The sequence below is a fragment of the Seriola aureovittata genome, chromosome 24, assembly GCF_021018895.1.
Source record: "Seriola aureovittata isolate HTS-2021-v1 ecotype China chromosome 24, ASM2101889v1, whole genome shotgun sequence".
NCBI lineage: Eukaryota > Metazoa > Chordata > Actinopteri > Carangiformes > Carangidae > Seriola > Seriola aureovittata.
The window spans coordinates 4,207,874-4,235,341 of NC_079387.1; the positions used below are offsets into that span (position 1 = coordinate 4,207,874).

At 43.0% G+C, this 27,468-nt stretch overlaps 1 protein-coding gene across 1 annotated transcript in view; it reads left to right on the forward strand.

Annotated features, from left to right (window-relative positions):
- LOC130165256 (neural cell adhesion molecule 2-like) overlaps positions 1-27,468 on the forward strand; it is a 368,403-nt gene that overhangs the window by 318,098 nt on the left and 22,837 nt on the right. Inside the window, exons 12-20 of the mRNA XM_056370357.1 lie at positions 1,916-2,085; positions 7,808-7,953; positions 13,815-13,965; positions 15,839-16,026; positions 16,760-16,856; positions 18,014-18,187; positions 21,316-21,435; positions 22,470-22,591; positions 24,206-24,380. Of these exons, the coding sequence (XP_056226332.1) occupies positions 1,916-2,085; positions 7,808-7,953; positions 13,815-13,965; positions 15,839-16,026; positions 16,760-16,856; positions 18,014-18,187; positions 21,316-21,435; positions 22,470-22,591; positions 24,206-24,380 (1,343 nt within the window). The remainder of the gene's footprint in view (positions 1-1,915; positions 2,086-7,807; positions 7,954-13,814; positions 13,966-15,838; positions 16,027-16,759; positions 16,857-18,013; positions 18,188-21,315; positions 21,436-22,469; positions 22,592-24,205; positions 24,381-27,468) is intronic.

Consider the following 27,468-nt stretch of genomic DNA (forward strand, 5'->3'; position numbering starts at 1 on the left):
ACATAGACTATACAGTGTGAGCCATACAGAGAAGTCTAAATATATTTAGATGTATGCACTATTCTAAGCTCTGTGCTTTTTGAATCCTATTTCTACAATAGCTTATGAGGTTAAAAAACAGGCTGCCCGTCTCAGATTGAGGGCATTATCCTCCATATCGAATGAACAGGTGAAAAGAAAATTGTGTTTTCATACTTATCATTCATATTTTAAGGTTAAAATAGTTTTTGGATGAATTAATAATAAAAAAGGAACGGATAGTATTTCTATCAATGCTGTAACCCATAAACATCTGCTCAAATCTTTCTTCATATCCTTTTATCCACAGCTATAATCTTTTTTATTTTTAAATTGTTATTCTTCCATGGAAACTCATGCATGCTCTTACCCAGCAACGGCCTGCTTTGGACACAGATTGTCTTTGTAAAGGGAGAGGAGAACATTACTCATTCACTCTGCCTCCCGATCTGTGCCTTTTGTCAGCTGATCCCAGGATTCAAAGCACTTATCTCCCAGCCACACACAAACACACACCTGCACCTCTGACCTCTGGACTATCTGACTTTGTTACCACTGGATCAATTTAGAGGATTCTTCTCTAACCTCTGCCTCTGTCTTAAAAGGATAACTCTGCTTTTTAAATGGTGTAATTCTTTTTCTTATCTTACAGAGTTTTATCCATCTTTTAATGTTTCGTGGAACAATGCGCCCGGCTTCATTTTGTAATATGTTGCAGTGGGATTGTTAAAGCAGTACACACACTGTAGATCTTGTTGACCACTTGAAGACAACAGGACACTGCCTGTTTACATATCCAGCGGGTGCAGATCAACATTATAGCATTCATTTTAAGCCATCTCCTGGTCAACATTCACTCTTCTTTTTGCTCTGCTTTGGTCTCCACCAACTCCTGACTCTTTGGCAGTGAAAATAGCAGTGGATGAGAGCGGTGAGACCGAACCAAAACATAACGGTTAGGGGCCGTAAAACAGAAACAAGTGGTTGAAAGATGCTAGAACAATCAGTAGAGGGCGACTTTATAGTCCGGGTAATCGTTTTTCTATTTGTTTTGAGTGCTGCTGCTGCTGCTTGATCCCATAGACATTCAGTCACGGTGCTAACCTTTATCCTTTCAGCCTGCATGCAGACGGCATCAAAAAGCCCCCATGATTTTGTCTAAATCTGTTTTCAAATTTCCCCCAAAAACTAAACGATCCCTTTCACCTTATAGGTGACGCGCCTGGTTAAGCAGCTTCAGATAAACAAACAGGGGGAGGCAGCAAACCTGCTTTGCACCATTCTGCCTCTGCTATGAAGCTTAAATATAGACATAGATCAGCTTTAGCAGTTGCTTTTTTTTTGTTGTTTTTTTCTGGCTAATTTCCGCACAGAGTCCAATATGCATAAGACATTAAGTCAGCACTGTATTTCCAAACCACACCGGAGTCGTTCTGGGAGCACTGCAGTCCATAACAGAATGTACACAAATGAGCCCAGGTGGAATATGATGGATATTTTTATTTGCAGGGCTGGAGTTTGAGAAGTCATAGCGGGTGACGTATCCCGACGGCACAAGACAAATGATTCATTGAACTATAGTTATTTCAATTACAATAAGAGATTTCTACTCAAAACATGACTTCTATCTTGCTTGAAAGAGTTTCTATAAAAAGCTCTGTCATGTTTATGTGCTATAGATAGAAATAGCTTCAAACTCAAGCTGTCTGCACTTAGCCTCTCTTTTATGGGATCAGTAGACATCCAAAGTGCTAAGATTATACATCTGTAACATCAAAACGTGCAGCGGAGTGAATGTTGCGGAGGTCACGGGTCGGGGTGCGAGTTTTCTGTAGTTTCTCCGCCTCACTCGTCTGCGGCGTGTGCCTCCGCTTTTTTTTTTTTCCTTTTTGCGCAGGAAAGGGCAGCAGCTGGAGCCGTCAGAGCAGCACTTCTTCAACAGGCTGGAGGGCGGGCGCAGCATGCTGACCATCCGCAACATCCGGCAGGGCGACGGGGGTACCTACTCCTGCAAGGCCACCAACAAGGCGGGATCTCAGGAAAGAGAGCTCTTCCTCAAAGTGTTCAGTAAGTACGGCTACGGATCTTCAGGAAGACTAAACAGGAAATGAAGGATGTTAACAGGCCGGTGGTATATTTGGGAGTTCCAGGTTAGAAACTAAGCAACTTTTTACGCTTACTGTTTCTGAATCCATGATTTTAAACCCCTCTTTCCCTGTGATCGTAGAAAGGAAAACATAAAGACTGTATTTACTGCGGATAGGTCACGTCAAGGCCACTAGCCGATCTTATGCTGTTTTGGCATATATCAGATTGGTGCAACTTCAGACAGGAGCTGAAGTAATCCTCTTTTTTAACGTCCTTCCAGCCACTGTGAGAGAATGTGTGATCGCAGTCCACAAAAGTGATTTCACTGGTTACTGAAACAAGTGAATAACCTTTACCTCGACTTGCTGAATGTTGTCTTCACTGACCAATCACAGCTGCTCCTCTCTCTCTTACCTCCAGCGGTTTCAACCCATGAAATAAAACTGTATTTTAATAATTCAGCAGAGGCATGTCCTTCTGGATATTATTTCCTTTTCACCAAAGACCTCACTGTTAACCATTCACAGGGACTACTTCCTCAGCATGTAGCAGTTTCAAATTAAATTGATCTCCATTGTACTGACTGTTTGGTTACGTTTAGCCACAAAAACAGCTTGGTTAGGTTTTGGGAAAGAGGGTTAAAAGTTAGGGGACCTCCGTCGTCATGGTTACAATATTAAACACATGATTATGGTTATAGAACAACTGTGTTCATGGTTGAATCTAACTGACCTGAATTAACAGAAATCATTATAAAAAAGTTTTGATTATTATATACATTTCTAATAATAGAAATATTAGATTATTCTCCACCAGAGACAAGTGTAATAACATTGCACATATGTGTGATATCTATAAAAACCCTCACTGTGATGACCTCCACTAATTACGTCATATAAATAACTGTTTTTCAAAAGCACAGATGTCCACATATGATCCTCAGCCCATCACAATAACAGCTGCATCAATATGATATATTTCTCCTCAACGAAAATATTTCATTTATTGCTTCATATTTCAATTACTGCAAACCTCCATAGAAAAATTTCAATTTATACTTTCATAAACCTGCTGGCTATTTCCTCTCAGATCACTCTGATAGGGCATATTCGGCTCATGAAAATGTATGGAGATTTTTGTGCTCGAGTCATCAACATCCTCCCCGAGATGTGAGAAGCGCTTGTTCTTCAAAATGCACATTTAAATGAAGAAGTTAAGAGGGGAGGGAGGAGTCCCGCTTTTCACTGTGCGGCTGAGGAAACGCAGTTGTAAGTTAGTTTTATTACCCTTGACAGCGCAGACAGGAGGAGAGCAGTCCATTTAGAGGGGGGGTGTATGTGTTCTTAATTCATGTTTAGGCGCCGCAACACGCCGTCAGACTCGGCGCTTCTTCTTTAAGTCAGTCGTGTTTCCACCAGGATATGTTTGTTTTTATTTTTTCATATTCTGCATAGACATATATTCTATATTCAAAGGGGCCAAGTAAGATACTCACATTTCCTGAATGCTATTAAAATCCCTTAGATAAGGCAGAGATTTAACTTTATCATCATATCCAATGATTTTAACACTAGTACACAGTTAAAGCTTCAATTCTATGATCACAAAAATTCCAGTCAGGCTTAGACAGCAGATTCACAAATGTATCTTATCTCAGATGTGTCTGATGACATGATTATAAGTGGTAAAATTAGCTAAGGTAATAGGATCTTCAGCACAAAATGAGATGAAAGACAGGACAAAAGAAGAGGGAGAATTTATTCCTCGTAGAGACGAGTTTCCACTGTACACCGGAGGATTGGGAATGAGCTACGTAGCTGCAGCAGCTGCTGGATATTCACTTTCACAGATGGTTTTCAAAAAATGTAGCCCCATCACAATGTGTTGCCGCAAACAGGGTTATTGTGGCAATTAATAGCTTGAAGCCTCTTTTCATTCCTATTTCACTTTCATACACTTCAATACTTTCACATCTGGAGGTCCAGCGTCGCCTGCAACGTGCCGTCTGGCCACTTTTGTAAAGTGCCGGTAACAGCCCCCTCGAGCCGTAAATGCCAGAAGTGTTTGTCCTTCCAGCTACGATCAGTCTTCGGAGATTATGTCAAGTTGTCCTGCCATTTAGGCTCCGGGTCGTTCAGCATCTGAGAGAAAAAAAACCCAACATTCACTGTTAGGAAATAGCTACATATCATTTCTTGAGTAGTTCTTAGACACGCTAGCAGCGTGGCTCCAGGGACGCGTCGTCGGTTGGTCCAGCCTGAAATATCTCAACAACTACTGGATGGATCGACATGAACTTTAATGTTGGCATTTCTGGTCTCTGGAGGATGGAAGCGTTCTCACTCTGTGAACATTTGCAACTTACAGTTTACCCCCCTTACACCCATCTCGCCCATAAACTTTAAACTTTACTTCGCAGATTTAATTGTGAATGGATCAAACAGCCATTCATTTTACACTCAATGGCCCATAATGACAAAATGAAAATTGAAACCACAGTAAATGTAGACAGCAGTGAGTTCATCTATCTCAGGCAACTGCAGTAAATGTACATTAAGCAGCGATACAGGAAGAAGCAGAGATGCACATCCCTCTGCAGACAGAAGCCTCGCTGTCCTCTGCAACCAGCTGCTGTTTGCACCTTGTAGCTGTGTTGTCAGGAGTCTGTGAAATACACCGTCCCTCTTTAATGGGCTTTTATCATTCGAACAAGATGGCTGAACACATCGCGCCATTGTCCTCTCTCTTTTTTTCTCTTATGTTCCTGCAGAATACGCATCGTACATTATTCACTGTTTGTTACGGCGCACGTAAGCAGAGGCAGACAATAGATAATAGCAGATAATATGTGGTGAGTTACATCACCGCGAAATAACTCCCTGGGATGAAGTAAAACTCACAATCTGAAAAGATATATGACAAGAGAGCGCGTGGGGGTTGGGTTTCTCCGCTCGTCCTCCTCTCAACTTGTGAGTGAGTGAATCTGTGCTGACATCTGCATATGCTGAAAGAACACACATTATTCTTATCAGATACAGTATCCGTCAGTGGGAGGGATAACAGCTTTATGTTACCACAGAGGGGGCACTAACTGTGGTGTAAGCAGCAAAGAAATGTCAAGGTAAACATTACTGACACTCTTCTTTAGTCATTATGTTGTCATCATGTCACATTCTGCTGCAACACTGAGACAGTTAATGGCTTTATTTTCTTTATGTATATTGTGTATGGGCTGACGCTGTGAGGTAGCTTCATGCAACATTTACAAGTATAATTATGATAATACCTATAATTGATATAATAAAGTGTAATTATAGTTATTATAGTTAACAAAAAAACACTTGTTCTTAATTACACTGGGTTAAAAAAGAAAGTTGCAGAAGTTAATTTAAATTTACGAATCAAACTGAAAAGAATAAACTCTAAAAAATACCGCAAACCTGGAAGGTCAAATTAATTCTGAATTTTTTTTATCTCTTAGCACACAAATGCTTCTCAGTTCTTTCTCATTTCGAGTCCAAATGTTTTAGATAATGCGTTATTAATAATGTTCCCTGTAGAGTGGGGTTTTTGCACCATGCTTGATAAATGAGACATTTTCCATTTAATATTTGCATGATGAAGGGCATCTGGGGCAAAAACGGCTGCAGATAAGGTGGTGATGAGCAACCGGTTCAGACCGGTCTCTGTACTATTAACAGTGTTATCTGTGTACGTGTATGTGTGTCTGGTGGTGGCGGGATGCCTTTGAATGTGTGTTTGTGTCGAGCGAAAGTGTCTATTTACACGCGTGCGTTTCTGATGGCTGGAGCCATCACAAGGTTTAAAAGATGTGAACGATCATCTGAAGTGCTCCTCATCTTCCTCTCCGCAGAAATCTTCTGAAGTCATTTAGTCTCATCGCGAAGCTTTAAATCTTTTTCTTTTTTTTCTTCGAAGGAGAAAAACTTCAAGGGGTTCAGATAATTTCACTTGTTCCCACCGCAGCTTTCCCTCTTCGTCTCGACACAAAACAGAATCAGGCAGATTGTTGCATTGTAAGAAAACGCCACTTGATTCTGGAGGATTTTTGAAGTCATGATTTATTTTCAAAACAACTGAAATTATCTTTGCTTATTGGCAAATCTGTTTGACTTGTTTCAGGAAAACAACAATTTGTAGACTAAATTACTCACATTATTAGGGTGGTTATTTTTATAAGTGCTGGGATTGTAGGAAACTTGTGTTTATTGTTAAAGGACGACTCATTTATTTACATTTCAGGCTTATTTCCTGCTTTCAGACATCTTTCCCGTTTGATACGATGACATTGTATTCGCTGGGTTAATTGCTGAGATCTCAGAACACACACACACACACAAATCAAATCGATTACTCTAATTGTTCATCGTAAACATTCATCGCAGTGTCCAGATTGACTTCCCCAGTTTTAAACTTTGAGCAGGTGCAGGCAGGGCTTTACACTTCTCGCCAAATCCAACTCTATAACCTTTTTTTTTTTTTTTTTTCATGAATGGTTAATTCCTGCATCCTTTCAGTATTTCAGGTGTGTTCTTTGCAACCTTTTCTTGCCCTGTTGTAGTGATACCGCCGCGTCCCCAGATCTCAGTGAGCTCACGTGGCGTCAATCACTGATGAGACATGACAGCTGGAGCTAAACTGTGACTTGTGTTGCAATTATCCTGTAAGAGTAGATCTGGCATTAGGTTTAGTGTAGGTTAATTAACACAGCTTCAACACAGCGGTTAGGTAAGGATCTATGCACTGAAGGTCTTTGCAGGTCTTGTAAAATGTGTGTGTGTGTGTGTGTGTGTGTGTGTGTGTGTGTGTGTGTGTGTGTGTGTGTGTGTGTGTGTGTGTGTGTGTGCCCACATGTTTTGACAAGCTCCCGAAATCCCTCGAGATGGCTCCTCCACCCCGAGGTTGAAGCCATGTGAAATTCCCAAACGTTCCTTAGATCCCCCCCCCCCCCCCCCCCCCCCCCCCCCCCACCACCACCTCACCCCCTCCGGGTGGTGTTAAAAGCCTTCAGTACAGTAGTCACTATTTTCCATTCACTTCCCTTTTCCTTTTGGATTTTATGCCATGCTACTTTGCAAGCACCCTGTTAGGGATTTAAGTGCAAGTGCAGGAAAAAAAAAGAAGTAGCAATCCATGATTCATGTGACATGCTCTGTGCCCTTGACATGCATGGTGTCTCAGGGCTTGCTAAGAGCATCTTATCAGGAGGAAGCTACTGTGGTGCTCACTCTGCGCCGAAAAGGGAATCACAGGGTGCATCCTTCCAGACAAAAATCTATATTTATTTAAAACAACAAAAGGTGGAACACACACACAGGTAGAGGTCGTTTTGAAATGTTTTGATCAAACTTCAGCAAAGTCAGTTTTTGGTGTTGTCATCTAGGGCCAAGACGTGTGCACAGAAGTAGGCCAGAGGGCGTGCGTTCCCATCATGCCGGACCTGGAGAGTTTGACTGCAGTGTATAAATGATCTTGGCCTAGACTGTCAGCACCAAAGTCATGCATCAGCTCTGTGTTAAGCCCCACGGTGCAGCTGTCATCTCCCCTCCCTTACGAGTTAGATCTTTTGACAGTTCCTCTTCCACTCACCCTTTCACTTCCTCGCTAATTTTTCCTCTGTTTCCTCTCTTTCCTTCACACCCCCCACCCCCCCACCCTCCTCGTCCTCTGTGGTCTCCAGTCCAGCCCCATATCACCCAGCTGAAGAACGTGACAGCCGTGGAGGGCAGCGCCGCCATGATCTCCTGCGTGGCTGAGGGCGAGCCTCTGCCCGACATCTCCTGGAGGAGAGCCAGCGACGGCCAGACCTTCGTGGACGGAGACAAGGTAGAAACTGCCAGAGAGTCCATCTGGCTCTGTGCGCGCATGCGTGTGTGTGTGTGTGTGTGTGGTGTGTGTGTGTGTGTGTGTGTGTGTGTGTGTGTGTGTGTGTGTGTGTGTGTGTGCGCGCATCATCATAAATCATGGGCACATAGGACATAACTAAGAAAGAATAAAAAACATTAACCAGTTTTGCTAAACACATGCACATACGCTTCAGGATGAATCAAATCCTGCCAAAAATCATCTTGTGATTTCATCCAGGAGCGAGAAAAATAGTCTGAACTTCAGAATTACCATAGAGTCAACATGACTCCTCCTTGATATGCTGTCATTAAAGACTGAGAGCATTTCTTCCTTTTATTGAAACCATCACCATGTTGCTAATATGAAATGTTGATGCTGGTGGTCACATATTGGCTTCAGCTTCAGGAACCAGACACATCATGCGACACACACACACACACACACACACACACACACACACACACACACCTGTCTGACGCCGGAACGAGAGGTGAGGCCGCGTCCGGCGTTTTCTGTAGCTTTCCGACAATCTGCCATTCACACCCTCTTGTATTTCATTGATCTTGAATGCCATCTTCTTGTGGCAATGTTTTTTTGTATAGCTGTTTGAATCACAGCAGCTCTCCTTCAGTGTGACATTACTGCCGTTACTCTCTAGCCAAATTAGTGATTTGCCAAATGTCAATTTTAAATGAAGCTTTGAAATCCGAGGCCTATTTTTTTACACCTGCTGTCAGTGAGTTTCACTAATGAGGTTTTTGATAAAAACCAAAGTGTCCTGAAATAACCTCGACTCACAGAAGAGCATGAAGTCATTGAGCTGGAGTTGGAGCGCAGACGTAGGAATGACAAAAGGATTCAGCCACACGTGTGTAATGTTTTTGTTTTTTTTATGGGAACCATTAAAATGTCACTATTTTTATTTTTGCAGAGAAAATATTTGTGTTGAGTATTAAAAGAAATAGCCAACATGAACTGGTAATTACTTGTGTATGTCCTCATAAAAATGAAAGCAGGCATAATTATTCCCATCTGCCACACATGAAACGTTACCGTTAGAGCTATTTATTGCCTGTCTTACAGGCAGCTGCTAATAACATTCACATCCCAGAGTGATCGGCCATTGATCCTCGTCTGCTTCTGCGCTGCATTCGCTTTTCCATACTATAACTGACACATGATGCCTCAAGGACTTTTCATCATTTCAAAGCTGTACTCTTCACCTTGGTCCCTGGTTTTCTTTCTTTCTTTCTTTTTTTTTCTTTTTTTACAGGAAGTGTTTAAATCTCTCGACTTTGCAGAGATTATTATCTCAGGGGAAATCAGCACACACATTTATTTTGATTAGCTCTCCGCACAAAGAAGCAGCAAGAACCTTGAAGTTTCAATTTCCTCTTTGATATGTACCTCCCTTTGACTTCTGAAGTTAATCCAACTTAAGAAACAGAAGAGGCGCTAACCTTCAGTTGTGTATTTTTCTCTCAGTATCCATTATTCACTTTGTCCAAAAATCAGAAATCGAATGAGCTGCAGCGACATATTATTTTTTTTGGAACAGTAATTACTTTTCATTGAGTTGCCATCAATGTCAAAAACCCTGTGCACTTCCATCACAGACTCGCAGCTGAAGCTTTCACAGATGCAGTTAAAAAAAAAAAAAACAAAGAAAAGAAAAACAAAGATGGCAGCCATTCTTTTGCTCGGGGAAAAAAGGTCACCGCAGAGATAAATGAATGTGTGCATTGGCTCGAATCGCTCGGGTTGATAAATCACAGCCAAAAATGAGAGTAAGTGCCTCTCTTCCCACAGCAAATGCAATTATGGAAATGCGTCGTGCAAACCAACACACCTAAACATGCGCAAAGACAAACACGGCTCGTGCGGCGCGAGGCGTGATGGATGGCCGCAGTCATTTAGGTTTAAGTCAGGATGTTCCTCTCTCAATTTGCTCTCCAATCTGCATATCCAGTCGGCACGCTCTCCTCTCCTTTTGAGAGACATTAAAGCCTCAGAGGCCTTACTTTTACCCGCCGCATAATGTCGCCTCCATTCTTCTCCCTCCCTGTCAACTAACACTGTGACCCTCGCTAAAAGAACATAATGGGATGCAGTTCCAGGAATTTAATTACGAACCGAGGAGCGATTTGAGTCGGGGGATTGTTTCACTCATCTGCTATTGTTGTGCTTATGAGCAAGGTTAGCAAACTGCTCGGTAGCCTCTGTCCTATTCATGCAGAACAACCAAGGCTGAAGAGCTGGTGACATTAAAGCTCTGCGCTATTGTTCCGATGATGATGCCTGTGTGTTCAATAGTTCAATAATTTTAACTTTTTGAAGAACCTTTTCACCTTTTTTTTCTTCCTCCTCTAATTCAGACGTCAAGCTCTCATTGGTGATGGTTGCAGCGCTTATCAAGAGACACTTTGCAGTTAAACCTTCAAAACGCAGTCTCCCACACCACACTGAGATTATTGTTTTGATTTCTGTTTGATAACTCATCATGAAATAAAACAGCCGCGAAATACAGCGGAAAGCAGATCACAGTGATGCTGAAACCCCCTAGCTGGCCCCTTATTTTCTTGAAGCAGAAAGCCATTATTAAATGTCACTCTGTTGTTGCCATGAGAATGCGGAGGTACAGTAATCATTAAGAGTTGTGCGACTATGAAGACCCCATGTTCAGCCCCCACACTAAACTGTTGGAATAAGCTGCGCTTGCCGGAATTAGACTACAGTGCGCTTCCAGCCTCGCTGACATTTCCAGCTGACATTTTTAATATCTGAAAATTCTCCAGCAGTTGGTCTGAAACACGGCGACAGTCTCCACGATCCTATTTGAGAGATTGCATTTGAGATTTAGCTTCATATGTTCACTGTAAACCCCGCACACATTCTAATTTTTGAGGTCTCATGGATCAGATAGGGAGAGGATTTCATCTATTTTCTCTCTTCTTCCCTCCTTCTGCTTCCACTACCTGCTCTTCCTTTCATCTCCTGCAGTTCCTCTATTCCCCCAGCTTCCACATCCCTCCGCCTTTTATCTGCCTGCGCTCTCATGTTGGTCGCTGTTCACGTGTGTTACAGTGTGTGTGTGTGTGTGTGTGTGTGTGTGTGTGTGTGAGCGTGCCTCCGCCGGAACACGCATGCTCCTGTGTGTGCACGTGAGCCGGTGTTGTGTTCACGTCTGGCCGCTCGCCTTGTCGTTCCACTGTGCTGCATATCAAACAGGCTGCGCTTTAGGGGCTGAGTTCGTCTCCAGACACAGACCCTGTCAGTTGGCAGAGGGGGTTTTGGGGAGGGGGGGGGGCGGCAGGGGGGGTTAGCGAGTAATTTCCTGACTCAGAAGTTTACCCCCCCTGGAAGATTTCCTCTCTTCTCCTCCTCCCTCCATCTTCACTATTCCTATTCAACACACACACTCCCAATCCCATTGACCTCAGCCGGCGACGTAAACAAGCAAAGAAGCGTGCGGTGGCGACGCACGGAGACCCGAGGCGAGCCTTTAAAAGCCGCCTCAGCTCATTGGTTAATAGCATTGCGACGATAAGAGCAAAGATAAGCCATTCTAAACGGGATAATGCCGAAAGCAGTGGGAGAGCGACAACATGAAGAGAGCGTGATTCAGAGGAGGCGGCTTCACGGCCGAGGCTTATGAGGCTTAGACTCATAATGAGTATTAGCAGCGGCGGGTGCAGGGGGAGGGGGGGAAGTGTGTTGGGCGCTGTGTTCAGAGTCTCTATTACTAGTTACCGTGATGAGCAGTGACAAAAATCAACAAACAAGATACAGGACGGTAATTAGCCAGTGTTAGAGGTGCTGACAGGCAGATGTTGTGACGTCTGGACAGAGCACAGCTCGCTGTCCCCCGCCCCCGCGCCATTTCCACTCCTCATGTGATGCTGCAGCTCCAGCAGCATTTTAGCACGCACACACACACACACACACACACACACACACACCCACACACAAACATACATACACACAGATACGCACTCTCAGCTAATTCCCGGCATATGCAGTATGGCATATAATAAGACCGGGGTAAAAGTTGGCATGAACCACGTTAGCCATCGTGGCTGAATTACAGAGCAGCACAACAGTAATCAGATGATGCAGAAACACACAAACAAGAATCCTGCTGATTAAGGCGTGAACTATAAAAACCTCCCAAAGCATTGTGGGGCATCCCTTCGCTAAATAGGCTTACAGGGAGCCTGATTCAGCCTCAGCTTCTTTTTTATTCAGTTGTTTTTTAGATCTCATTCCTTTATTAGGAACAAATTAATTTGAGTGCGGTCCTACATTAACTCTCAGGCCTTGAGTTAAATAACTTTTACTCTATTTTTACTTCGTTAAAGCTGTTTGTCGAAGTTGAATTAATTGACTAATTAGAAAGGCAACGATGCGAGAAAGCAAAGTTGTGATTCATGGATGAAATCATGATTATGATAAACAGTTGTATGTATACCCTTGGACATGTGTACGTTTATAACCACAAAGCTTCTGTGCAGTGTGGTGAGTGTGTGTCCACTTCCACGTCAGTCCCCCATCATAATAAGACCTCATGGTTCCCGCAGCGTGACGGCTGCACCACGAGCACGGACGTCTCCAAGCCGGAAACATTTCAGCGTTGCTTCACAGTGACAGTGGAATCGTGACACATCACTGCTATCGTTGACAGCTGTGTCAAGAGCCCAGGATATAGATTGCCACCATATTGTGTGCCATGTGTTCCGCAAACTCAAACAGTGTTTACTGTTTACATCTGCGAATGGAGATGTCATCCAACGTCTTCATTACAATATTCATTTGAAGTCGAAACAGCAAATCAAACGAAAGATTTCGTAGCCTTGGCTCATGATGTTTATCATGTGATTTGCTGAAGTATGACAGATACAAGACATTTTGTATTGGAAAAGGTTTTTTCTGCATGAATGGGGGAAAAATGACCTTGGAAAAAAAAATAGGCTAAGAATAGTATTTCAAGATAAAAGGCAGCAAGTGACATTGCTTAAGATGATTTTACTCCGTATGTCTGACCTCCAAATCTTCCAATCACGCACACACACGAATAAAAAACCCAGCTGCAGTCACGCAGCTCTCAAATGCATCAACCCTGAGTCCATGGGCAGTAGCACTGAAAAGTAGTTTCTCGGGGGTGGCAGAGGTTATCTGTTAGGTAACAGTCTGGAGGCTACAGCTGTATCGTGTCTGCAACGAGGATGCTCCTGGCGTGTTTTTTCTCATTACGAGTGAATGTCGATTACTGGAATGATAGCCTCGTCTGCTGTAATTGACCCGTTGCTTCAAATTGATACCATCTGTCTTCATACAGATGTAATGACCTTGTAATAAATCGACATTTTATTGCATTAACCCTGACTCTGTGTGACAAGTGACGGTTGCCTGCAGGGAGGGATGGAGGGAGTGAGGGTGGGGGGGTCAAAATGGATCAAGGAGCTGTCATTCAGTCCCAAGTACGAAGTTGGGCGAGGAACTTTCTGTGAAATGACTTGGCGGATTCGGGCCTTTGTGTTCCTCCTTTATATCATAATCAGTTAATCACCTCTCCAGTTTTACACAATCATAAAGCATGGATGTGGCTTTTTTCCTTCAAATATAATAACACAAATAAATTGCTAACCATACTATGAATTATTAAGTGGTTGAATCAATCTGCTCCTGTTTCAGCAGCCTATTTGATAAGCTGCTGTTTTTGGGTTGTGTGAAAAAAACGACAGGAACTACAGTAAATGCTACTTCTTGAGCGCCCAACTCTGCAATTAAACCTCACAGCTAGAATTTTCTGACCCATCTCCGACTTGCTTTTGTGTTCACAGAGCCAGGACGGACGTTTCGAGGTCCGCGGTCGCCACGGCAAGTCGGTACTGGCCATCAGCGGCGTGAGGCTCGCCGACTTGGGCCGCTTCGACTGCGAGGCGCTCAGCAGGATCGGAGGTCACCAGAAGAGCATGTTTCTGGACATTGAGTGTAAGTACGCGCATTGGAGGCATGGATGAACACACACACAAGGGCGGGTTTCAGTTATTCCAGGTCATTAGATGGCACGCAAGACGACATGACACAGAAACAGAGTGGACAAATGCCAGAGCTATTTTTTCTTTCAGTTTACTTTTAACAATAAATTCATTATTGACCGTTTGAGTGTTCAGGGCAGTTGAGGGCAGAAACTGATGTAAATGCACAGACTTACATGCTTTCTCTCTTGAACGTCCCCTTCTTACCTGAGAGGGATGAAGAACAAGGCAGTATTAGAGTAGTGTGTCACAAGTTGGAGCCACCCGGTCACCGTGTCTCCTTAATCTGAAAATTAAAGCAGCCAGAGATGTGCGAATTCCCTGCACACACACGTACAAGGTTCAAAGGTTCAACTGTGCTTCTTGTCACACTGTGGCGGCATTGGTTCTTATTGAAGATCATTATACTATAAACAGCTCACCGTCGCCACCACACACACACACACACACACATACACACACACACACAGCCTCCAGAAGGGTTAATTAGTGAGAGGATATCATGCATTGCCTTTCGTTTCCACCCTGCTGACAACTCCCCTTCTCCTCCGGTGAGCGTACCCATTCCTCAGCGCTGGTTGTTTGGGGTTATTTGGGGCGGGCTATCCCCTGCCTAATGAGCTCTGAAGCAAAGATCTCCATTTTGGCCTCGGAATGATTAGGTTCATTATGAAGAGCGGGGCGGCTGTGTTGCTGGAACGAGACCAATGGAAAAACGCACTTTTCCGTAGGTAGCTGTTCTTCCGCCTCGGAGCTCAGAGGAACAACAAAGGGAGAGAGGGCAGACAAACAAATGTATTCAGAGAGACAGCGAGGGGATAGAGTGAATACTTCATCTCTGTTGTCATGTGGAAACTAATTTTCTCCTCTTCTGGCTGGGGTGACTTTTGAGGTTCACGGATTCCCCTCCGAAAACCCGTGTTGCATAGTTCTTGAGAAGTTGACGTGTTTGGAAAAAAAAGTTAGACGGCATCCTGATCTCACATGTACGCGCCCGCTCTCCAAACCATGAAGTCGCTGTCATTCTGCTGTGAACTTGTTTCTGCTGGAGCCACAGCTGACAACTTGCTCTCGGACTTGACTCCCACTCTGCGGAAAGACACAGGCTGTGTGTGTGTGTGCGTGCGTGCGTGCGTGCGTGCGTGTGTGTGTGCATGTGTGTTTGAGTGCAGCGGGGCTGAGCCAGCCATTGCCACCGAACTAATGAACTCATTTACTAAGTCACTGCAGGCTGCGGGGGGATAACACGTCCTCGGCTGTGACAGAGAGCCGGGCATCAATCTCTTTAATGGAATCCTGCAAGCGAGCATAAAACAACCATAATGCCTCTCTGACTGAGCTGGGGCTGACTGGGCCCAGAGAAACCCGCACGACAGCTCGCCGCTTCGATCGTCCATTACTGCCCTTCCTATTTGCTGGGGCAAATGAGCTTCTGTTTGCATCCTCTTTTTTTTTTCCTGAGGATATGATCATGAAGGAGACCCCCCCCACACACACACACACCCCTTCCCTTCTTTTCCCTCAGCATGAGGTGGCTTGAATTAAGTTTGAGGAGTTTGGGAAGAATTAATGAAATGCTTTTTCTTCTCCCTTTGAGGAATTTGGGGGTTAGGCCTGAGTAAGTCATTTTCATGACTTTGATCATCCAACGCAGCTCCACCTTTGATTTGAGCGTTTAATTGGCTGCCACAAATTCCTGACATACCACCAGTTACTCTTTTAGCAAGTCAGGTCTTGCTTTAGCACTACTTTGCCATATAAATGATGGAGGTGTGAGCGATAATATCTCTATTTTTCTTTTCTCTTTTTTTTTTTTTTTTTGACAGACATACCAAAGTTCCTGACCAATCACACCATCTATTACTCGTGGGAGGGGAACCCGGTGAACATAAGCTGCGACGTGATGTCCAACCCTCCCGCCACCATGCTGTGGAGGAGAGAGCGCTTCACCATCTCTGCGGAGGGAACGGCCAACACGCGGGTGCACAGCGCAGAGGGCAAGTCTGTGCTGGAGGTGGGTGCCAGTCGGTGGTGATGGAAGCCGAAGCTGCCGTATTGACCTGTTTACGAGCAATTGCAAAACATGAGGGAACACCCGCACGACTTACCATTGCCTCATTAAATAGCATCGAGATTAGTAAAACAATTAATTGATTTTTCTGATGGAGCGAGAATTGATCCACAACAACTTTTGTAATCATAATAATTAAACTAGTTCCATCCCCTGCTTGTGTTAAAACAAACAAGTTAAAGATGTCATTTGATGATGGTTTTATTTCAGTATTTTTCTGACATTTTATAAATGAAACATTTAATCACCTAATAAAAAAATAAAAAAAGTGACAGATTAATCAAAAAGAAAGTGAAATTTTCATCCAAACAACTTTTAATTAAAGAAATAGCCCTTAAAAAAAAGATTGTTTCTATTGAAAGCAGCTGGAAACAAGATGGAATAGAGAAGTGAGAGTGAACCAAAATATTAACGCTGCAGGCCTCAAAACCAAAATGATAAGCTATGATAAGTCTCACTACAAGTGACCTCTTTCACATTAAACAGTCATTTGATCCATTGTTAATGTAAAAATATTGATTGGTGCAGCTTTATATTTACTTCATTTATGTTCAGCAGAAATGTCAGAGGCAGGTTATCTCCAACCTACGTATTCACTCTACCATTAGAGTTATGTAAGAAATGTAATGTTTTGTAATGTAACTCGCTCTGGTTAATTATTATTCTCTGGTTCTAGGTGACTCCTATGTCCGACAGGGACTTTGGCCGCTACAACTGCACAGCCAGGAACAACATAGGAGTGCGATACCAGGAGTTCATCCTGGCCCAGGCAGGTGAGTCTACAGAGCGCCGCTACTGTGTGGCCCCTTTACCTGAGCCGATGAGACTGAGGACTTGATTTCAAGTCCAGAATGTGTGCAGTCTGGGACCCTAAATCTTTTGAATCACTAACTCCAACCATCCAACTACTTTGTAACCCTCTACCTCTTCACTAATAGTAATCACCTTATTTGCAATTCTCAGGAAGATGAATTCCACTACAACCCCCCTCCTCTATTCAGGCTAGCCTAATCTCAAATAGCGCCAGCTGATTTACCCTACCCCTCGCTATTCACTGAAGTAGCCCCTAATTTACTGTAGCGCAGGCTAATACACAATAGTGCAGTCCAATTATCTTTAGTGCTGATTGAATTGCTCTGCAAAGGGGGAAAGTAGTGAGCAAAAAGCTGACCTAACATGTAGTCGTGCAGAAAACAATGTGTTTTGGAAGTGGTTCTGACACTTAGAATTCTGCACACACACACACACAGGGATACACACACACACTGTAGTAAAAGTTGGATACAGTTGACAAGCTGAAAAAGACTCATCTCTCCTCCACAGTGTCTCCACAGAGCTAAACCCTGAGTGAACACCAGTAGGAATTGCACTTCTTGAAAATAAGTTTGTCTTGAATCGGACTGTTTTGATTTGAATAAGACCGACAGTGAACACGTGAATCAGGCACTGATGCTTTCCAAGTGACAAAAATGGGAAAAAAAGCTAAAGCAGCAGCTAAAACTAGCCGAAGGACAAATGGTAGATGCAGCACAGTGATGTCCCACCTTCCCTCACAGTGTTCTATTGCTTTCAAGGCCTAGAATTATTACAGCCGTAATGTCTGTCTTTAGTTTGATTATGGGGATGGCGGTGATGTAATAGGTAGGAGGCAAAGTAGGTATCGACTGCAGCATTAAAAGTACCTTCATTCTTTTTTAAAAGATGCATTTAGTGGTATTTCGGTTAGTCTGTCTACCACTTTGTTCCAGACTGAAATATCTGAACATCAGCCTTCCTTTTTTTTTTTTTTTTTTTTTCTGCTTTCATTCATACAAGGTTGTGAAATATAATTTTTTTTCAGATCCTGAAACCAAGTAAGTGGTTCAGGCAAAACTGGTGTCATACCAAAACCGACAAGCTCGTAACTGATGCCATCATTGTGTCTTTTCAGACGTACCATCGAATCCGTACTCGGTGCGTCTGTCGGCCGTCTCCCAGCGCCTGGCGACCGTCACCTTCATGAAGCCCGACTCGCACGGCGGCGTGCCCATCAGCTACTACCTGGTCCAGTACAAGGAGGTGGGCTCGCAGGACTGGAGGGACGTCAAGTCGCACAGTGTCCAGAGTGAGTGGCGTTAACGCTAACAGTGAAAGTCTTTTTTTTATTTTTATTTTTTTATCACTGATTTACTTGTACAGAAAATGACTGGAAGATAAAGCCATTGTGCAAAATATAAGGAGGTGGAGGTGGAAGCCATTACGGACAATGTTCTTATTGTTAAGACAGCTAAAAGCCCATTTGAACACGTCCATTACTGTCTGCGTTTCATTACTGAAGCCGGTTGAACGTGTCAGATCGATGAGAAAGCTTTCACCTGTTCACATGCTCCGCTCATTTCATGGACAGAGCTGATTACCTTTAGGTTTGTTAACATAGTTAATATGAGAGGATAAAAGCAGTTACCATGACATGCTTTCTCTCTTTCATCCTCACATCGTTTGGTCAAAGGTTACCGTAACTTCTGAGACCTTCTGAGGCTTTTATGATCCACTGATGTCTAAATAGAGTTTGATGAAAGTAATTTTCCTCAAACATAAGCTGATAAGGTCAAGGATCAGGGGAAAAAAACCTTCATAAAATGTGAAATTGCACACAAGTGCTCAGAAAATGGTCCGCAGTGAAACTAAGTAGTTGTCATTTCTAGTTACGGAGCTGAAAACACTGGCACATTTCTTTAAGAGTGCTCGCATTCATTCAGGTTTTCTTGTGAAACATCCTTACAGAAAAAAAAATCCTATTTATGGTACATGGTTTTTCACATGGCAGCAATGAATAAAAAAGGAATGTAAAAAACGTTGTTGCTGCATGTCGTTCCCCTTCTCTCTATCCCAATTCCTGTCACTCTTCACAAAAACTTTTTTAGCTTTTACATGTAACATTAGCTCTGTAGTAAAATGATGAGTTCAATGACCCCTCATACTCATACATAGTCATGAATATGACTACTTCACTTTTGAGAAATAAGAATATTTAAAAAAAAAAAAAAAACGTACAGCTTCTACTCAATAGACCAGCCACATCGGACCTCTCTGCACGCCACATCATATCTGGCTTTAACAAGCGGTTTCCGCCTGTTAACACCGCCGCTCATCAGCTGACACCCAACGAGCACTAGTCGGAACCGTATCACATGATCTGCCCTGAGATGTCACCGGGTCACGACGAACCCCCGAAACGCCTCGCGGGGCAGAGCGCCACAGACCTGTCAGAGCTGAAAGAGCACGCCCCTCCTCTTCTTATGCTTTTGCGACTCCTAATTGATTTCCAAGCCTGTTGGTGGGAAAAGTACACCACGAGGCGAAGGATGGATGGAAGGAAAATGGAAGCCAGAGGACGAATGGTCGGGTGATAAGCAGGTCCGACAAACCTGAAGGGCTTATCACTAATATCCCTCATTTCAGAGTCAGTTACAATATGGAGATGCGGTGAGGTGAATACTAAACACCAGCTAGGGCTTCAACAGTGTATGTAAAAATATACTGCATATATGCAGGGAGGAAACATTAGGAACAGAAGCAGATAAATAAAGCTAATCAGTTTAATTTAGTTAAATGTTTTTTTTTTTTATTCAACTAAAATATTGGACTAAAATATTAAAATAGTGAGCTGGACTAATTACAAGGCAGTTAAGTGGCATCATATAATCATAGAAGCCTCCTCCTCACTGGAAAGTACTTACACAATAAACTCTTCATCATAATGAGATGCTCGGACTTGTTTCATTGGAAATGCTGTTGCCCAAATTGAAATGTCTGCTTATGGCCTGGAAACGAACCTAGCATGGCTGCAAATTGCAGAATTTGTTTTTCAGTTCTGGGACTAAAGAACGGCTAGAGCACCTATTACCATTCAAGTATTTAATTTGTGCCGACTGACAAAAACAACAACTTTCACTCAGGCTCGTTACACTGCCGGCTCTCTGCTGGATTTTCTGAATAGTGAAGGTTATGTAAACAGACTCTAATCACTGTAGAATTTAAATGGGGATCCGTAATGTGCTCTGATAATGAGATTTCCTGTTTTCTTCAATCATGAATGGGATTTTTACAGTATGAATGCAAAACATTACACTGTTTTTTATCTGTTTGTATCCCTCTGATATTCTCCAGAATAATGTACAGTGGTTGTATCTTTCAATACAGCACTGATTATAACTCATTGTTCAATATTATTGTAGGTGTGCATCTGTTTTCTCAACTCCAATTATTTCTCCATTAACTCCAGTATATTGTACACAAAATATTTACACTCTTAATATCGTCTTGCATTCACATAATTATCCTCCCATACTGTTTATTATAAGTATTTTACCAGAATACTGTAGCTGTTCTGTTATATTTTAGATGTTCAGCTTCAACTTTTATTCTGAAACTTGAAAGTCAGGGGATGATAGAGAGGCAATGACACTCATAGAGATTAATATAATAATAGTTCTGGTTAGATATTGGTTGAACATAACTTTGAAATACAAAACACGGGCGAAACTTACACTCATGTGATTGTTAAACCATAAGAATTGAGGTGTCAGTGCTTGTTGGATGGTTGGAAATATCCAATTTTGGGTGTCAAAGGTCAAGGTCACTATGACCTCATAAGACATGTTCTTGTGAAAGCACCGCAAGCTCATCAGCTGATATTGAGCTGTAACAACAGTCTCTAAAGTGAAGCCAGCGTATTTCTCTATCAAGCAGTGCAGTGATAAGTTCCATCATTCCTTACCTGCACTGCATATATCAGTTGACTCGGGACAAACGTGCACACCGACCGCGTTTAACATGCCGCTGTAACAGCCTCCTCTCTTCTGACGAGGGCTAATTGGGTGCACAGCCTCAAAAACAAAAAAATTATTTCCAAAGCAGTCGCTGTGTAAGCATTTTCGGTCACAGGCGCTTCCATGGAGCACGAATCGTGTGAACAGCAAGTCTCTTTTCTTTGCGGGTATACAAGACAACCAAAGCAATGACATAATTCAACAACAGGAATACTAGAGTGTAATATCTTATAGCAAGACTAAAACATAATCGTAAGAAAGTAAAATAAATCTATAATTACTGACTATTTTCTCAAGGGGAAACGCCTTGCGATGCACATATGGCGTAAATGATTTTCAGGCTTTGTTTACATTAATGATGCTCAATATTTCTCTCTGCACTGAAAGCAATGATGAGCGAACTCTGGTTGTGTCTCTCCAGCAACAGTGGTGCTGACAGGACTGGAGCCCAACACGACGTACGAGGTCCGAGTGGCGGCTGTCAACGGGAAAGGTCAGGGGGAGTTCAGCCACACGGAGACCTTCCAGACTTTACCCATCCGTAAGCCCGACTCTCTGTTCTTCCTCATTTCCTGTGGCATTCTTCAAAATAAGAGCTTCTCAACTTGACCCAAAAGGAATTTTCCAAAACCATTCTAACAGCGACTTCACTTATCTATCTATGAAATTAAATCCAGACATAATCACTTGAATTCATTACGACAATGAGCACGTAGACTGGGTTAATTGTTAATTATCAGCATGTCCCAGCAGTTAATGAATGAAGATGTGCTGAAGATAATGAGGAAACAAACCCCAGTGTACAAAAATGTCATATATATTATCAAATGGGCCAGTAAGCGCCGATATAACCGCTCTGCAAATGTATTTGACTTGATATCAGAAAGATATGTGTGTCCTGATTTCATAAAATAAAATAAAATAAAGATGTGATAGAACTGCAAACAAGCTGTGAAATCTGTTCCAAGCATCAGCACCTTGGCAAAATGAGACTTACTGAAACTATTGGCTCGTCCTTATGTTTGAGGTGGTTACAACCTCCTTATATTTCAGTGATATGAATCCATTTTATTGGAATAGATCCTGTCAAATTTGTGTCTTGATGTAAAACTGCTGCATTAAAAATGTTATACTGCAGGGGTTTTATGATAAGCATTTTATTTATTCTGGCAATCTGGCACAGCAGGATTGCAGTAAATCCAGGCAAGGCCATCGAGAGAAAAAAAAAAAAGTCTTTCCACCGTTAATATTACACAGCAGTGCAGCTACTGAGAATGAATGTTAGAAGGAAGATCCAATTAGCAAAATACAGTGAATAATAAGAGCCTCCAGTCAACATTAGTTATAGCCAGGCAGTGGGAGTTGCCTTGTAATATGAATTTAATTCAGCTTAAAACCTCCCCTCTCCTCGTACTGCATCCTTATCTCATATCTCACATTGCCACCTGCTCCCCTCCTTGGGAATGCACACACAGGCAGACACACACACACACACACACACACACTCACACACACTCAAAGGCGTTTTGTCTCACATCTCTTCTGAAGCCTCCTTCTCACCACCTTCTCCCTCAGGAGAGCCAAGTCCGCCGGCGGTCCACGGCCAGAGAGGAATGGGCAAGGCCTACAGGCTGGGGCTGGTCAAGCAGGACGATGGAGGGATGCCCATCGTGGAGTACATAGTCAAGTACAAGACTGTGAGTCATTTACAGTGAAACATATCAAAGCATCACACTGAGATTCCCCCGGTGTGTGAATGAAATCCAAAAACACTGACGCCAAGAAAGAAAAAAAAAAGCGGAATGAGAATTTATTTCTTTATGTATTTTTTTTTTTTTCATAATTGCCCGACTCAAGTTCTACACACTTGAAACTTGACACTTAATACACTATTTGTTGACTCTGCCTTCACAATTTGAACTAAACAAAGAAGCAGTGCTGATAATGAACCCACAATAGTGGCTGAATGGAGGGAGAAAGCGCTTAGTAAATTGAGAAAATGAGGTTTTCTCTTATTTTCAAGTGTGCAATTTAGTATCATATGAAAGACGCCAGAACGGCTCACTGTCACAAGTTTTTCATTCTTCAACGCAACAGTGACATGTGACACTGGAAAGGCTGTCTCCTCCCCGGGTGGAGTGTGTTTGAGTCAGTAGCTTGATAGGCTCACGCTGATTGAGCTGAGCGAACGTGTTGGCGGGAAAACGACACTTACAGTTTGCGTTTTAAATGAGAGCACACACGCGCTCTCAGAATTCACTCGTCCATATTAGTAGTTGATGTTTTTTTTTTTCGTATGTAAAATAACAAAAAGCAGCTTAAACTCACAAGATAAGGCGAGCCGCTGAGATGAGGCCAGGAAGCAGACGAGATGGCACTCGTACAAAAACTCACCACAGGACTAAGTGGATTTGAGCTGGTCTAAATCTCCTATCTCCCCAATGCTAATGTGTCCAAGCAGGCATTTCTCTGTCTCATTGAGGAAGTGACAGCGATTTAAAATAATACCGCCGCGGATGAAAACATGCTGTGGAGAAGAGGGTCAGGAAGTCTAAGCTTTTTTTTTTTTTTTTTTTTTTTTCTCCAGGCTGTGCAGGGAAAATGCGGATGCTTTCACACACACACACACACACACCCTAGTAATCTTATGGCCCTCGTCTGGCGCACATGTGCTCAAACATGGAGGTGCAGGCTCGGATGAACTCCAGACGCATCAGAGTTACCTGACAATCTGGACAAATGTTAGATACATTCATGTCCCTGTATCTTGGCTTCACTTTGCGCTGCTCTCTGTCCTCTAACATCGGGAGGACGAGGTGCCAAGCAGGCGAGAATATTAAGTACACAGTGCGTTTGGCATGTTTTCAGTGTACAGCTCTCAGCCTGACGCTTCAGTCTCCAATCCGTTGTTTGCAATTGGTGACAAGAGGGAGGGGGGGGGGGGGGGGGGGGGTGATGTGAGGAAGGGGTAAAAAAGAGAAAAAGGCTGAGGCCACAAAGGAATGGAAACGTATCAGAGAACTTGCGTGAACTCGATGGAAAAACAGAGGATTACCCTTTTTTCTTTTTACCTATGCAAGTGCATCTGCGTGGGGGCGCTTCGCAACTGCGACTCAATTTGTGATTGCGGTTACTCCCCAGATTAAAAACACAAAGGGTAAGCTGTTGTTTATCACATAAAGCAGCACTTCCTCTCCTTTTGATGCTCGCTGACAGAATAAAATGTGGAGCATACATTCAAGGGGTAAGCAGGCTATTTCCTTTTTGACTTTATTTTTTATTTTCTTGCCTCCTCTTTATTCTCCCGCCAGGATAAAGAGGAACAGTGGATGACCAAGCTGGTTCCAGGGGCGAATGATTTTGCGATGCTTCAGCCGCTGCAGTGGAACACGAGATATGAGGTGGAAATCACGGCGCGCAACGTCAAGGGCCTGTCGGAGCCGACCTTCTATCAGTTCTTCATGCCACAGAAACCAGACATTACAGGTAAAAGCATGACAAGGAAAAACTTAATCTTTTTTTTTTCTTAATCTTAATTTGTCTTTGTAATATATCCACTTGTCCTTCACTTGCTACCCCTGGGAGAATGGGAGAATATTTTCTGAACTTTCTTGTGTTGCGGCGGGTTCATGCCACTTGGAAAGAGTGATAGCGTTGGCGATAACAAAAGCAAGAGAGCAAGATGTTCCAGTCGAGATAAAGCAAGCTGCAGAACACAGCAGGCCTTGTTGCTTGCAATGCTTTCTGGACAAATGAGGTTGCTGTCAGTGGAGAAATTGGTGCCGGTGCCTCGCCTGCAATGGATTTCTCCCTGTATGATCGTTGAATGGCGTTTAAATGCGAGAGTCTGGAGAGAAGCTTCTTTTTTTTTTTCGCTCAAAAGTTGTTTTCTGGTGCTGCATTGAAAAGATGGACGTGTTTTCCGCTGTGAGATTTCATCGTAGCTGCTCTAAAAACCTCGCTCTGCGGTGCATCATCTACACATCACTTTATCCGTAGGTATAAGAAGAAGTAAACAAACAGGGCAATAACATCGTAGATAGAACGCTGCAGGTGAAACAAACAGGTCATGCTGGTGTGTTTTATAAACGACTGGGGAAGGTGATTATTGTAGTTTAACTGTGATTTGCTCGTAGAATTAAATACTTAAAAAAAAAAACATATTAACATTATCATTAACTGTCAAGTAAATGTCCCTAAATCTGCTGGGAAATAACAGACAAAAAGACGCTCCTTTTAGCTTCTCTTCAGTGTCCCAGTGATTCCTTCACAGTTGTGTGGGTACATCCATGGGGACACTGCAAACAGGTACTGCTAATAGCTAATACGGCACTTATGATAGTGCCAATTGTAAACTTACTGAATCTACAGTGACTTCCTGTTTACATCACCTTAGGATCATATTTCCTTCTTACCCGAAACAGGTGATTCATTAGCACTGTGACTAAAGCAAACTTGGTTTCACTGATTGACAGCAAGCGAGAGCCAATGAAGAGATAGTGGGATATGAGCATTTGCTAAGACAGCGTTTGGAATTCATTCAGAGAAAAAAAACACACACCGTGAGCTCATTCACAACAAGAAAACCCACAAGTGGAAATCTCTTCAGGCTATGGTTTTCTTCTTTAACATCTAATTTTTTTATTTATTTATTTTTTTACCTCTCCGTCTTCCTTTTTTTTTTTTTTTTTTTTTCCGTCCATCATGTGGTTCTCCTGTGGTGCTGCTTTGCAATTCTGCAGCGGAGTGTTTCTGCATGGTTAGTCAAGCTCATTTCTCATTTGAAAGACCCAACACGCAGACGGTCACATAAGCCTGTACACAAGCACAGACATCTTTGTCAGCACTTGCGTCCCTTGTTTTGAGGTTACGCGGTTCTATCCCATGAAGTGTGTGTGTGTGTGTGTGTGTTTGTGTGTGTGTGTGTGTGTGTGTGTGTGTGTGTGTGTGTGTGGTGCTCGTGGTCGTGGTCGTGCAGGAAAGCTTCTCATTTCCAACTCCTCCGAGGACATCGCACGTGTGAAGAAGCAAGCAGAGACTTTGAAGTGTGCTTTTAAAGATACATGTATCGTTCAAATAAAAATGTTATGTGCACTTCCCCCTTGCAGACTTCGCATTCACACGTGAAAAAGAAAGAAGGGGGGGTGGGGGCTGTTTCAGTGTTGTTTTGCTCTGGTAGCACGTCCATCCATTTGTGCTGTTTGGGATCGAGCGAGTGTTTGCCTCTGTCATTACTGCACTGGTTAAATGGCCTGTGAGAGTGTGCGCTGCTTTTCAAACACATAACAAGACCAAGGAACAGCGAGCTTAAGGCGGGCCACTTCGATTGACTGTCCTCTCTTGTTAGCAAACAGCCGTGCATCATGGGAAAAGCGCCTGAGAGAGAGAGAGAGAGAGAGAGGAGACAGGGAGGAAATGCTTTTCTCTTCAGGTTGTTTGTTTGAAGAAGAGTAACACAGCTGAGCTTTTTGGAAAGAAGGCAATAAAGGAGCGGACAGTCGATGGAGAGAGCGGGAAAATGTGAGAAATCACTCGCTCACCTGCTCAAACTTTGTCTCTCAACTTTTCCACCCCCCCACCCACACAAGACTCTGCCGTTCCTCCTTTTCAAAACCAATCACCAGTCCCCACACCAGTCCCGCACCAATTTACAGCTTTATAATTGCAGTTCATGTTTACTGCATTTTCATTAAGTCAAGCCGTCACTGTCAATATTCTTCCGCCCCAAAACGATGTTCATTTATTCATACAATCCGGCAAAGTCGCGCAGGTTAAACAGAGAAATTACTCGCCGTTCACATTTCCTGCTACACTGAGTCAAATTGGATGTTGAGGAAACGCCATGGTCAGTGTTAGCTCTATCAACAATATTACATGTGAAATATATGTCCGTCTCAATTGTGCAGCATCTTTCCAATCCATCGCCTCCTTTCTTTTTTTTTTTCTTTGTACTTCGTCTTCACCCATATAATCACACTCGCACACAGTCTTGATGAAAGAAACATCCCCTCGTTTTTTGTTTTTTTTTTCCGACACACGTTTTCTGCAGTATGTATCACCGACCAATTTCTCTCCTCATTTCTCCCTCTGTGTATAATGCAGCAGGGTATTGAATCGGCACTTTTGTGTTTTGTTTTGTTGTTTTGTTTTGTTTTTTTTCTCCTCCTCCTTTGTCCGTCCTATTTTAGTTTATAACAGACTGAATAACCTTTGTACCCCCTTCTCACAGAGAATCCTTAAAGAAAAAACGCCATTGATTACGGCACTGGCCTTAGTTCCTTTTCAATTTACTCCTCTCCGTTTTTTGTTTTTTTTAAATCAAAGCATTCTGTTCACCGCCTCAACCCAACGCTGTCCCACTGCCCTCCCCAGTCACAACACTGCACCTCTAACACCAGCTTTTTTGCCTTGTCAACCTTTTTGCCTCACTCTACCACACTGCTTCGCCTTGTGATCTCCCCTTCAGTATTGTTACCATGACATCATTAGGGGTGGACTTTTAACATTAGGCAAGGGAGGGAATCGCCCGGCTAAGAGAGGCCCCCTCATTGCTACAGATTTATGAAGAGTTATG